This window comes from Bos mutus, chromosome 16 (genome assembly GCF_027580195.1).
Source record: "Bos mutus isolate GX-2022 chromosome 16, NWIPB_WYAK_1.1, whole genome shotgun sequence".
Classification (NCBI taxonomy): Eukaryota; Metazoa; Chordata; class Mammalia; order Artiodactyla; family Bovidae; genus Bos; species Bos mutus.
The window spans coordinates 36,588,055-36,599,862 of record NC_091632.1 but is presented as its reverse complement, the minus strand read 5'-3'; the positions used below and the strand labels follow the sequence as shown (position 1 = coordinate 36,599,862).

Below are 11,808 nucleotides of genomic sequence, written 5' to 3'. Positions count from 1 at the left end.
CTCCTGGAGAGCCTCCCACCTGTGTGTGGGGGGGTGGCTGCCCTCTGGGGCCTGTGCCCATGTTTCTTGTCCTGGGGCGCAGTCACTCCACTCTCAGATGCCCCCTGTCATGTTGACTTCCTTGCTGCCTGGGAGCAGACCTTCCCAGTCATGTCTGTAAGCACCTGCCACCTTCCCAGACCCTCAGTGGCACCACAGTGAGAGTGCTGGCTGGCTGAATGATTGGGGGTGCTTTTTTGCTAGACTTCTGAGAAACCTTATGAATGGGCCCATCCTGCAGCTCATTCTGCCCAGAAAGGAGGCAGGAGCCAGTGGGCCCTTGGAGGCCCCAGAATTGGCTCCTTGCTGCCTGCACACCAAAAGCGGGGCCTGGAGAGCAGTGAGGGCCCCAGAAGGTCCTGACCCCTGTGTCACTTCCCTTCACGGACAGCTTCACCCTCCCTGGCTGGCTCAACAATCCTATGATGGGCCTGTGGGAAGGTGAGGCGGGAGGATGCTCTAAGGGGGGTTCCCACTTACTGGTGGCTCTGAGACCCTGGGGACCTGCAGGGGTGATGTGGCTGGTCCTTTGGCTCTTGCTGGCTGATGGGTCCAGATTCCAAATGAGACAATGCTTATTTATTTACTTAATTACATCTCCGAAGTGAACCTCTTCTGCTACGGAAAGATGCTGGCCTTTCTCTCCAGGGCCTGGGCTGACTGCTGACAGTGTGCTGGGCTGGTCAAGACAGGGCTGTGGGAGCAGTGTCTGAGCACAGGGAGCTCTGACCTACCTCAGCCCAAGGCTGCAAGGCTCAGAAGAGGCATCTTCTCACAGCCCTGCTTCCCTGGGGCTGGAGTCCTCTGGGCAGCTCTGCTAGGAAAATGTCCAGTACTCCAGAATCAGCTCATTAGACTGACCCCTCCCACCTGGAGAGGAACAGGCCCTCCAAGCTCAAGTCCCCTCTTACAAGCAACTCCTGAACCCATTGGCCCTGAGCACTGCATGGTCCCCATTCGCTGAGGCTTCCTCTGGCCATTCGAAGGCCCCTGCTCACTGGTCAGGGAGCTTGAAAACTGAACTGTACTTTCATGGCCTGTGAGCAGCTCGCAGTCACTGGGCCCTGCCTGTCCGCCTCTCCTGGGGGCAGAGGCTGTTCTGGGTGGAGGGAGAAGGCAGGGAAGGGGCACTCCCCTCACCAGCCGCCCTGTGCCAGGCCAGGCTGTGTGTTTGGTGCCGGGCGTGAGCTTGACGTTGCGATCATTTCTCCATTTGTCCAGTGGGAGGACCTGGGTGTCTGAGGGTGGTCTGCCCGGGTCACAGCGTCCTTGGGACCTCAAGGCTGGACCTGGGCTCGTCCAAGCTCAGAGCGCCGAGCGTCCCCTCGTGCATACTGCATCCAAGCCAGGAGGCCACTAAAAAATGGAGCCTGTAAAAACAGACAGGACAGAGACACTTCTCAGCAACCCAGCCCCCTCCTAGACCCGGGGGTGTGTGCAGTCAGGCTTCCCCAGCTGCGTGTGCATGGCTGGCTCCCTTGCCCTGTGCCCTGGTTTCGTCCTCACCTCTTCACCCTGGCGTCTAGTTCTTGGGGTCCAGGAACTGCCCACCCTGGAGGGACGTGTCTCACTCCTACCCTTGCAGCTCCAGGAGCCCTGCTCTGCCCCCGATACCAGATGGCCCATGCTGGCATGAGCACTGCCCCTTACAAAGCTCTGCTCACTTTGCAGTTGAGGAAGCACCTCCCGCCCCCCAGATGGGCAGTGGGTTCGTTTCAGGAGCAGAGGGCCCGAGCAGGGACTCCTGCCCGCCCTGCTCCCAACCTCCCAACCTCGGGAGTCTTTTCTGTGCCTCCTCCCACCTGCCTCTTTGTTTCCCCCTCCGCCCTCCCCCACCATTTCCTCCTTCTTTCCAAATGGAAAAGCCAGCTCCGCTTGTACTTCTGAGGTGCCGGAAACTTCCCAGAGGAGAAAGTCGTTCCAGGCTCGCCCCTCCTCCCTTGAATGGTTTTCAGCACGCAGTAGCCAGGCGGCCTGCCTGCCAGCCTAGGGGACCAGAGTCACGCAGGGGCCTCAGGGGGCGGGGACAGGGGGCAGCGGACGGGAGAGTGACCAGAGCAGATGTGGCTGAAGGGCTGCGTGCCGCCTCGTCGTGGTCATCCCGCTGGTCAGCATCCCTCAGCCCACGTGGCTGAAGTTTGAGGTGGAGGTTCAGAGGCGGCCCTGTGCATCCTTTTTCTCCTGAATATCCGTGCTCTTGAGGCCCGGCCTCTGCAGGCCCGGGGTGGGCACTGGGCTCGGTGCCCTCACCCGGGGCCTGGCCTCAAGTCTGGACAGCTGGACCCCCGAGAGCAAGCATGCAGGGGGGTTGGAGTTGGTGATGGGGGTGCTGACTGTCTGTCTCTGTCCCAGGCCCCACGTGTGTGCGGAGCAGGAGCTGACTCTGGTGGGCCGCCGCCAGCCCTGTGTGCGGGCCTTCAGCCGCACAGTGCCCGTGTGGAGGCCGGGTTGTGGGCGGCAGGCTTGGTGTGTCAGCCACGAGCGCAGGTATGTGCAAGGGTCCCAAGGCCCCGTGTGGGGGTGGGGACTCAGCTCACCCCCGCTGCTGCATGGAGTGCAGGGAGGGGGCAGTGTGGCTGGGACGGGGCTGTCCTGGTCTCAGGGCACAGCCCCCCCGCAGTGCCCCACATCTGAGGTCAAGGCCCCTGACACTGCCTTGGGGTATGGCTACCATGGAGGCTATTCCCAGACTGTACACCCGTGCTCAGCGGCCACCTGGGGCCTGGTGGGTGGGGGCAGACCCCGTGGTGAGGGGGCCTGTGAGGAGGAGGAGGGGACCCTGCAGGGAGAGGTGCTGGCCATCCATGCAGGAGGGTGAGAGTGGGGCGCTCAGCCTGCTGAGGTCCCGCCTGCCGGCGGCTGCTACCTGCCCCTGAGCCCGTGTGAAACCTCTATTGCTCAAGATTTTATTTCAAAATCAAGCGGAGGGAGTGCCTTTGCCTGCTTCTCCTCTTCTGGCAGGTTCTGGAATCTGCCTGATTGCAGAGCTGGGTGGGGCGGGGTGAGAAGGGCCTTCCGTCCCTCCCTCTTCTGAGGGGGTGTGCCGAGGAGGTGTGCCGTCCAGCCTCTCGGCTAGGTCTTCAGGATGTGAACCTGCTGGGTCTGCCCCAGGGAGCAGGGGCCGTGACCTTTGTTTTAAATGTTTGCTGTCCCATCACACCTGTGCAGTTCTCACCGTGGTTCTCAGCTGGGGGCTGAGGGGTTCATCTCCCTCCCGGGGCCTTCACAGCGTCTGGAGAGTGTGGGTTGTGGAAGTTGAGCTGGGAGGACGGGGCAGGTGGAGGCAAGGACAGCCCCTCTACCAGGACGGTCCCGCCCCCAGGGTCAGGAGGGCTGAGGCTGGGCCCTGCCGGCGAAGGGGAAGTTAGCCTGTCGTTTCCTCAGAGATGTGCATCTCTTTGTCTTTCCTGGCCCCACGTGTGTGTGGGTGTAGGTGTGTTTGTAAAACAGGAATGAGGTCACATCAGCTGCATCCCCACCCCCCCATAGCTTTCGGGGAAAGGGCGCTACTTTGGAAGCAGCCAGAAGCCCTGTGGTCCCTGGGTTGGAGGGTGGGTGGGTGGGTGGCACTGCTAGAGAGGCTCCTGTGACTGGCCATTTCTCCAGGCTGTCCTGGGCAGGGCGGGTGCAGCTTTTTCAAGGTGACTGGTGCCTCAGCTTCCTGGCAGGGCACCTGGGCACTGCTGGGGAACGTCCATCTGCTGGGGAGCCGTGCTGCCTAGCCATGTGCAGCCTGTGTCGAGGGTCCGTGTTTTGGGTCCCAGTTTCCTGGGAAGGCTCAGGCAGGGCTCTGGATCCTTTCCTTGCACTGCTCAGCCCGGTATCTGGGACCCTACCCCCCGAAACTCAGCAGGGCCACCTCCAGGTTCCGAGGGAGCAGTGTGGGCCCCGGCTCCATGGCGACTGCTGTCCAGTCTGCCTGGCTCTGGGCTGGAGCAGGGGCACAGGTTCCTCTGTTGGGCTGTCTCACTCCAGGTGAGCACAGACACCTTACCACCTCGGTGCCCATGGCGGTCAGTGTCCTATAGAGTTTCCTGGGGTCGGTGCTGAGGGCATGTGGGCGTCCCAGTCTCATTTTGACTCTGGAGGGCTCCCTGCTTTGTTAATATGTCTTGTCCCCTCTCACGATGCTCATGGCTGAGGCCTCCATGCCGGCATCGTCCAGCTGGCCCTTCCGTGGCTGTGGAGGCTATGGCCAGTGTTAAGGAGGCTTCAGCGGCTGGCCCACTCCTGTAAGACCCCACAGAGGCTCCAGCTTTATCGTGTTGAGCTCCCAGCCCTCCCTCCCGCTCTGCCAGACCAGCGTCCAGCCCTCCTTGGTCCACTCTTATGTGATCAGCCACGGGCCAGGCCACACATGTGACAGCTCCGTGGTGGCTGCTGTTTCTCCTGCAGCCACAGTGACGTCTGTATCTGGTTCCTGGGCTGGTGGGCTTGCTGCATGGCCCTGGCGGGGCTGGGTGGGGTGGCACGGGTCTGCTCTGGTTCCTGGGCTGGTGGGCTTGCTGCATGGCCCTGGCGGGGCTGGGTGGGGTGGCACGGGTCTGCATCCTGGCCCAGAGCAGCCAAGGCTGTGACAACACCTGAGAGGCTGGACGAGGGTTCTTGCTTATGTCCCCCAGTGAGCATTTCCCCAACAAACCCAACACAGACTGCCCCAGGGTGAGGGAGCTTGGGCTGTGTGCCCCCCAGGGGCACAAAGGAACAGGTGAGGAGGGAGAGGATGCTTGAGCATGAAGCTTACACATGAGTCCCCACCAGGCCCCTCCCCTGTCCCACTGTGCCGGGGCCTGGGCTTCTCAGGGACCACACAAGGTGAGGAGGGGATGTCAGCCTGGTAGCCATGTCCCCCGTCCACCCCGGCCTTGCGAAAACTGGCTCCTGGCCGTGGCGGGGGCCCATGTGACTGTCCCACATGAGGTGTCCCATGTGAGCTGCAGCAGGGGCTGCAGTCTGACCCGCTGTCTCCAAGGGTCACTGGCTTTAGGGGCCATCGGGGAGGGTGGCCGACCAGCCAGGTCACTGGGAGGAGCAGCACGTAGCCCAGGGAGCGGGTAAATATTTACGGCGGAAGGGTCCGTCTGCTTTGCCAGACATTGTCCGCGCCGTGGTAGGCCTCTCTCCAAGCAAGTGGTTTCATGTCCTGCCAAAGTGGCGTTTTGCAGACTCCCCTGAGATGCGTGTACACAGTCACGTGCACGTGCTCACGCTTCCGGGAAGCGCGGTTGGTTTGAGGGGTCCCGGTCCCCTCGGCGACCAGGAGCTTCCTGGAGCTCCTGAGGGCCAGGAAGAGCAAGCCAGGGGGTGCGGGGGGTGTTGTTTCCCTGTTCTGGAGCTGGCAGCCTAAGCTCCCACACCTCCTGATGCCACAAGGGCCCTGGACCCAACCAGGCCAGGCCCTGGGCAGCAGCCCTGCAGATGGCAGCAGGGCGGGGTGTTGTGCCTGGAGGTCGCTCACGCAGGGTGGGCTTGGGTTGTCCCTTTGCTCTCCTGCTACTCCACTCTGTCGTCTGGGCTGGGGGCTGAAGCGGGGAGTTGGGGTGGCTCCCCAGGCAGGTGGGTGGGGTGTGGCAGATCCTTGCTTGGGTTGTTAAAGCCCACTCTCTGGAGCAACAAACACAGAGGTGTCCAGATGGGATGCAGGAGTTGGGGTGCGGCTGGAAGGAGGAGCACTGCAGGTGGGGGACAGTCTGATGGGCTGAGTAGGACCAGGGCACCCCCACCCCGCCCTCCAGCTTCTGCTCCGGGTTCATGGTTGCAGGGGAGTTCCAGCCTGGGGGAGGTGGACCCTCTCGGACTACTCCCCCAAGCCTGCCCGCTGTGGGGGCTGGCGATACAGGGCAGAGGTTGGGCTGGACTGGCAGAAGGTAGCCCTGAGTGGCTGGGCTTCCGGGGACCTGGAGGCGCAGGTGTCCGGGGGCAGCCTGTGGATCTGGGGTAGGGACAGATGGGAGGCCCTTACCCCTTGGGTGGGGCTTGTCTCTCTCTGATGTGGGCAGCACCTTCCTGTGGCCACTCCCTGTGACAGGCCCCAGGCTGGCTGGATTGGCTGCCTGCTTCCAACTCCTGGAAGCAGGACTATGCCCCTCTCTGCTCAGCCTTTGTGAGGCCATAGCAGTCCCATTGGAGCAGGAACCAGCCTTGGACTCAGGGAACCCTGGCCTCTGGAGCACCCTCCTCCAGGAAGCCCTCCCACCTGTCCCTTCTGACCTCAGTGCCGTGTGCTGAGCACACTCGGGTCCTGCTGCTTCCACAGATGCTTGACCCTCATCAGCCTGTCTCCCCGGCTTAGCCCTTAGTGGGGAAGGGGCCCGTCCCCAGGGACATCCCAGGACCAGCCTGCCACCCGGCTCCTTGGTGCACTGGTGGGCTGGGAGCCTGGGGCACGGCTTGCCAGCGCTGGGCACCTCAGCCCACTTGGTCATTCCAGGGGCCACTCTTGCTCCTGGGCTGGGCCCTGAGTCTAACCCTCAGACCCTTGCAGACTGGCCTCAGGATGAGAGCTGTGTGCTGGACACGATGCCTGTCCCGAGGTTCCTCAGAGCCGGACCACCATGGGGGTGAGAGGGAAGGGGTGGCATGTTGCCCTGCTGCTGGTTCCAGGATGGCTGTGCCCCCCCCCCCTCAGTGCCCCTCATTTATATGACACGGCCTCTGGAATGCTGACCTTCCGCCCACCTCTGTGCCCTGACCTGCTCGGCTGTGAACTGGGGACAGTGGGGGAGTTGGCCTGGGACATGAGGTGTGGTGGGAGCCAGAAGCACCAGATAGAAATGCCTGGAGCCTGGTCCTTCGGCAGTAATGCTCCCCTCTCCCTTCTCTTCTAGAACCGTCTACTACACGGGCTACAGGCAGGTGTACTCCACAGAGGCCCAAACGGTGTTCCGGTGCTGCCCAGGGTGGAGCCAACAGCCAGGGAGCCAGGGCTGCCTCTCCCGTGAGTGCCCCCAGCCCCCAGTCCCCCCATGGAGGCTATGTCCTCAGTCAGTCTCCCGGGGGTTTGTCCCGCTGCCACACACGATGGAGCATCTCATGGCTGTGGGGGAGACTTCAGAGCCACTGGCTCAGCCACTCTACTCCCCCGAGACTGCTCACACGAACTGATGGAAGGGGAGGACCAGTGATGCTTCTCTGGCCTGACGCTGCAGGAGCTGCAGAGAGAGTTGGGACTTGCGGAGGCGCAGAGCTGGAGGGCAGGGGCCGTCTGCGTGGCGCCAGGGAGGGGGCCAAGGGTGGCCCCAGGGCCGTGTCTGGGTGTCAGTGGGCTCAGACGCCCCTGAGCTTGGTTTGGGGTTGGTGTTATAGAGTGTGAACCCCTTGCCCACCTGCCCCGTGTGCCCACGCCCACGCCCTGCTCTCTGGGTCCTTCTGCTGCTCTGCCCAGGGCCTGGGCGAGGAACTCCGTCCTGTCCCCCCACCCCACCGTGGGCACCCTGGGCCTCGGTCTCCTCTCTGCCCGACAGAATGTCAATCCTGCCTCCCTCAGAGAAATGGGTCCTGATGGATGCGGGGGGAGGGGCAGCCCCTAGGTGTCTGCACAGGACCACAGGCAGCCTGCAACCCCCAAAGGGACCCCACTGAGGGTCCCAGAGGTGGGGCAGGAATCGGGTTCTGATCCTAGTGGGCGGCTGTGAACCTCTGCTTTGTAAATGGAACGGATGGGGCTGGAGTCCAGCTGCCGGGGGTGTTGGGGGAGGGTTCCTGGTCTGCAGGTGTGGGCACAAGCGAGCCCACCGTTGTAGCTGGCAGGGTGGGAGAAGGCAGCCGTCCTCCTGAGAGGTTGGCCCACAGGTTGGGCAGCCCCTGAAACAGCACTGGGGCGTCCAGACAGGGTGAGGTTGGGCTGCACCGTGGAGGGTGGCAGGTTTGTGGCTCCTCACGGCGTGGGGGTTAACCTCGGGTGGGCCGCTCTGTGACGGGTGGAAACCAGACTTCCCGGGTCATGTCCCTGCCTGTCCTCTGGCCCCTGGGGGGGGATTCCATAAACAGGGGCCACAGATGCGCTCTGTGGACTCCAGCAGGAAAGGGGGAAAGTAGAGGATGTGGTGATGTTTGTCCAGGAGAGGAAATGAGTAATTCTCTGCAGGAAGGGGCGGGGGGAGAGGACCAGACGTGCCTTGGGGGGATGATGCAGGAGCAGGTGGTGCTGGCCAGCGGCCCCTGGAGCGTGGGGAGCATCCAGCTCTGACGGCCCTCCTCTCCGTGGCTGTCTGATCACAATGGTGATCTGTGCGGAAGAGGAAGTGGGCTCTAGGTCTGTGTCCCCTGGGTTTATGGGAAGGGACGTGGGTGCATCACCGCGTGGCCGGCCTGGGGTGAAGACTTCTGGGCAGGGTAGGGGCAGGGGAAGGGGCAGGGAAGGTTTGCACAGCAGTGTCCCACAGTTGTCATCCACTGTGCACTCCTGATCTGGAGCCCAGTGACCCTCAGTGTCACCTGTGTCTTGGAGTGACCATCCCAGGATTGGGTGGGGGGAGTGGGAGGACCCAAGGGCCATCCAGACCCCTGGAGGCCCGCTGCGGAGATGGTCCAGTGCTGGCTGTTCAGAAACGGGGCGTCAGCATTGGGCTGGGTCCACGGCACCAGGAGCTGCTAGTCTCAGCCCCAGCCTGGCGGGCCCGGCCTGTGGTTCGGCCTGTGCCCGCAGCCAGGATGCTCGAGGTGGCCCTGCCCTGGCTGGCTGGGTGGCAAGAGGAAGATGCAGCCACACCACTTGGGGATCAGGGGTTGCTGAACCAGCCCAGGACTAAGGGGCCCACCTTTGGGACTTCTCAGTGCAGGGAGGGGTCTCAGCGGGGACCCTCCCAGGGCAGCCTGGGCTGTGCCTCTGGCTGGGGCCAGGGCTGAGGTGGTAGGGAGGTGGGACGCATCTCGGTGTCTGGGTCAGGCCCTGGAGGTACAGGTTGTCATGTCAGCTGGCAGACACAGGACAGGGCCCCCCACGTGTATCTTGAACTTGAGGCTCTCGCTTTCTTGGTTGACTTTTAAAAATTCATTTTTAGGGTGGGATTTATTTATTTATGTACCTGGCTTGTATCTGTTTGCTTTAATTATCCGGGAAGAGCCCTGTGATCTGACCTCTTGGGACACTCACTTGTCCCCCCGGCGTCTGGGTGGCCAGCATGTGAAGGAGCAGGGAGAGAGCCGGAATCCTGCCCCCAGCACCAGCTCATTGGTACACTCATTCATTTTTTCATACATTCATTCATTCAGTTTATGCTCAGCTGATCTGGAGCACTGAAAGTTCAGGGGGACTAGGTTAGGGTTACGGACAATACATGTCCATGCGGGCCTCAGGTCTGTGGGGGATCTCAGGCCCATGGGGGACTCAGGTCTGTGGCGAGGCCAGCAGCTGCTGGCAGATGCTGAAGTGACCCTGATATGTGAGGATGGGCAGACCAGGCCAGCCAGATGGGCACTGGTGTTGTGTGGAGTGACTGGAGCCAGAGCAGGAGGAGTTTGCCGGGGGAGGAGGAGGAAGGGGGAGAGGTGGGTGGCCAGGGCCTTTCTTAGCTGCCCCACGCTGTAGCTGAGCCCCTGGGGTCCCTCTGCCTGTAGCTGCTCAGGGCTGGTTTCCCAGCTTCATGGGGCCAGAGCCTTCCCCATGTCCTTTGTGCATTTCAGACCCGGGACTCTCATGGGGGGACCTGGGGCAGGTGTACAGTCGAATCAGGCACCCATCTTGGGGTTGGGAGACCCAGGGTCTCTACAGGTGCCACAGCCCCCAGCCCCGGGGAAGCCCTGCCTTGGGGGTCAGGTGAGAGTAGGTGGCTGCCTTCGGTCCCCTCTTGGCCACATGTCAGCAGGCGTCAGGCCTGCAGATGGGGTCAGTGTCGCTTCCGTGGTCCTGTGAGTGGAGGGGCCAGTGATGGGGCAAAGGGCCTTCCCTGCGTGCAGAGGGGCCCCTGGGGTCCACTCCTCCGGCTTTGCCCCCACCCTCCCCCTTTCTCCCCCTCTATCTGCCCCATTCTTTCCCGACCGTCTCCCCAGTCTAGCCTCCTCAGCACCTTTCCTTGTATCCAGTCTAGGCTCTCTCCAGTTCTGGGGCCCTGAGAAGTGGGCAGGTTGTGGCAGGGCCCTGTGATGCTGACTCCCGCTGGCCCTACCCCCTCTACCAGCCACAGATATTACCTGGAAACTCGGCCATGTGTGTGACCAGCTCAGGTCCTCATGGTGTTCATGCCGGAGGACAGCAGGAAGCTTCTAATGTTGGGTGGGATTTCTCCAAGACCCACATGGCAGCAGGTGTGACCTGGAGGTGACTGAAAAGGAAAAGTGCCAGCAGGGGGCTGCCCGATGGCCAGGGCCTTCCCCAATCTGTGGGCCCCAAGCATGTGTGCCGTGGGGGGCAGATGGGCTCTGCTGCTGGGGTGCAGGTCCTCTTGTTTCAGTGGCCTCTGAACTGCACCCCCATCCCAATCAGATGACAGATTTTGCTGGCCCCTCCCCATGTGTCCACTATGGTCACCCTGGGTCCTGGCCACCCTTATTGGGTGCCCAGAAGAGGTGCCTGGCCTGGAGCAGTTCAACCCCTCAGACCCCTGTGTGCAGACCCTGAAATGGAATGGGTGCCGAGAAGACCATGCCAGGAAGACCACCCATGGCTCCGTCTCGAGCTCTCTCCATGTGGGCTGGGCTCAGTCCATCAGAGGCTGGAGGATGGAGAAGCAGGGCCCGAGGAGGGGCCAGAGACTGCACCAGCTCTGTGGGTGCCAGGAGCTCTGGGAAAGGGATACTGTGGTCCAGGAAGCTCTGTGTCAAGCAGTTAAGTGGGTTGTCTTTGCAGGACTTGTCAGAGCCTTTAGTACGGTAGTGTACACTGCAGTTTGCTTACACAGGCTGTGTAGTGTTTTCCGAATGGATTCTTTCTTTAAAAAGGAAGAAAAAAAAAAAAGCCAAAAGTCAAAGTAATACAACAGTGTTCCTAAAGCACGTACTGGGAAGTATGCTAGTGATCCATTCCCCACAAGCATCTGTAGAAGCTGACAGGGTGCCTGGCGCTGCTCTTGGTGTGGGAGGGGCTGCGAGCAGAGGCGGCTTCTGGCCCTGTTCTCCTGGAACTTGCATCCTGTGCAGAGGGAGAGGAAGGAAGAAAGGAAGTTTCCATGCCGGTGAGTGGGGATGCTCCAGAGAAAAATGAGGCGAGAAAGGGCCCACGGATGGGAGGTGCTAACTTAGTGGGCGTCCAGGAGGCCTCTGTGTCCAGGGCGGTGGTGGCCTGTGTGATGTGAGTCTGGGCCTTATTGGTGCCCAGGGAAGAGCCCCACTGCAGAGGGAAGGACAGGTTCGAGGTTGTGGGAACTGGGCAGGGCTGAGCTGTTGTCCCCGCCCCGGGAGCCCAGCCCTGGGTCTGGATCTGTGCCTGTGGCCTCAGCTCCTTCAGCCAGGGCCACAGGGCAAAGCGTGGCTTGGCACCCCTGTGTCCAGCTCTCGAACTGCCAGGCAGGCCTGTCTTCCCTCCGGCCTCCTCAGTGGTCCCTGGCTGGTTGGGGTTGTAGGGAAGGAGCTGCAGGAAGGCGGCCCTGAGTACGTCCGCCCCCCCGAGGTGGGGGCTTCCTCAGCCTCCGGTCTCTGGCCTTCACTTGTCCTTTCCCGCTCTGGCTGCAGCATGGCAGCCGTGCGCCCACCCCACGCCCGGTGGGGGAACTTACAGAGCTGGTGCCCCGGGTCTCCTGTCCCTGGTGTGGACCAAGGTACTGGGGGCAGGGCATGTTGTCCTGCTGTGTCCCCACCCCCACGCCCCCAGGTCTCTCCAAACCATGCATCACA

General features: G+C 62.2%; 1 protein-coding gene across 3 annotated transcripts in view; it reads left to right on the top strand.

Annotated features, from left to right (window-relative positions):
- Positions 1-11,808, top strand: part of MEGF6 (multiple EGF like domains 6) — a 106,779-nt gene that overhangs the window by 1,725 nt on the left and 93,246 nt on the right. For all 3 annotated transcript variants that reach the window (XM_070385093.1, XM_070385092.1, XM_070385095.1), the window contains exons 2-3: positions 2,392-2,526; positions 6,867-6,976. In XM_070385093.1, the coding sequence (XP_070241194.1) occupies positions 2,392-2,526; positions 6,867-6,976 (245 nt within the window). The remainder of the gene's footprint in view (positions 1-2,391; positions 2,527-6,866; positions 6,977-11,808) is intronic.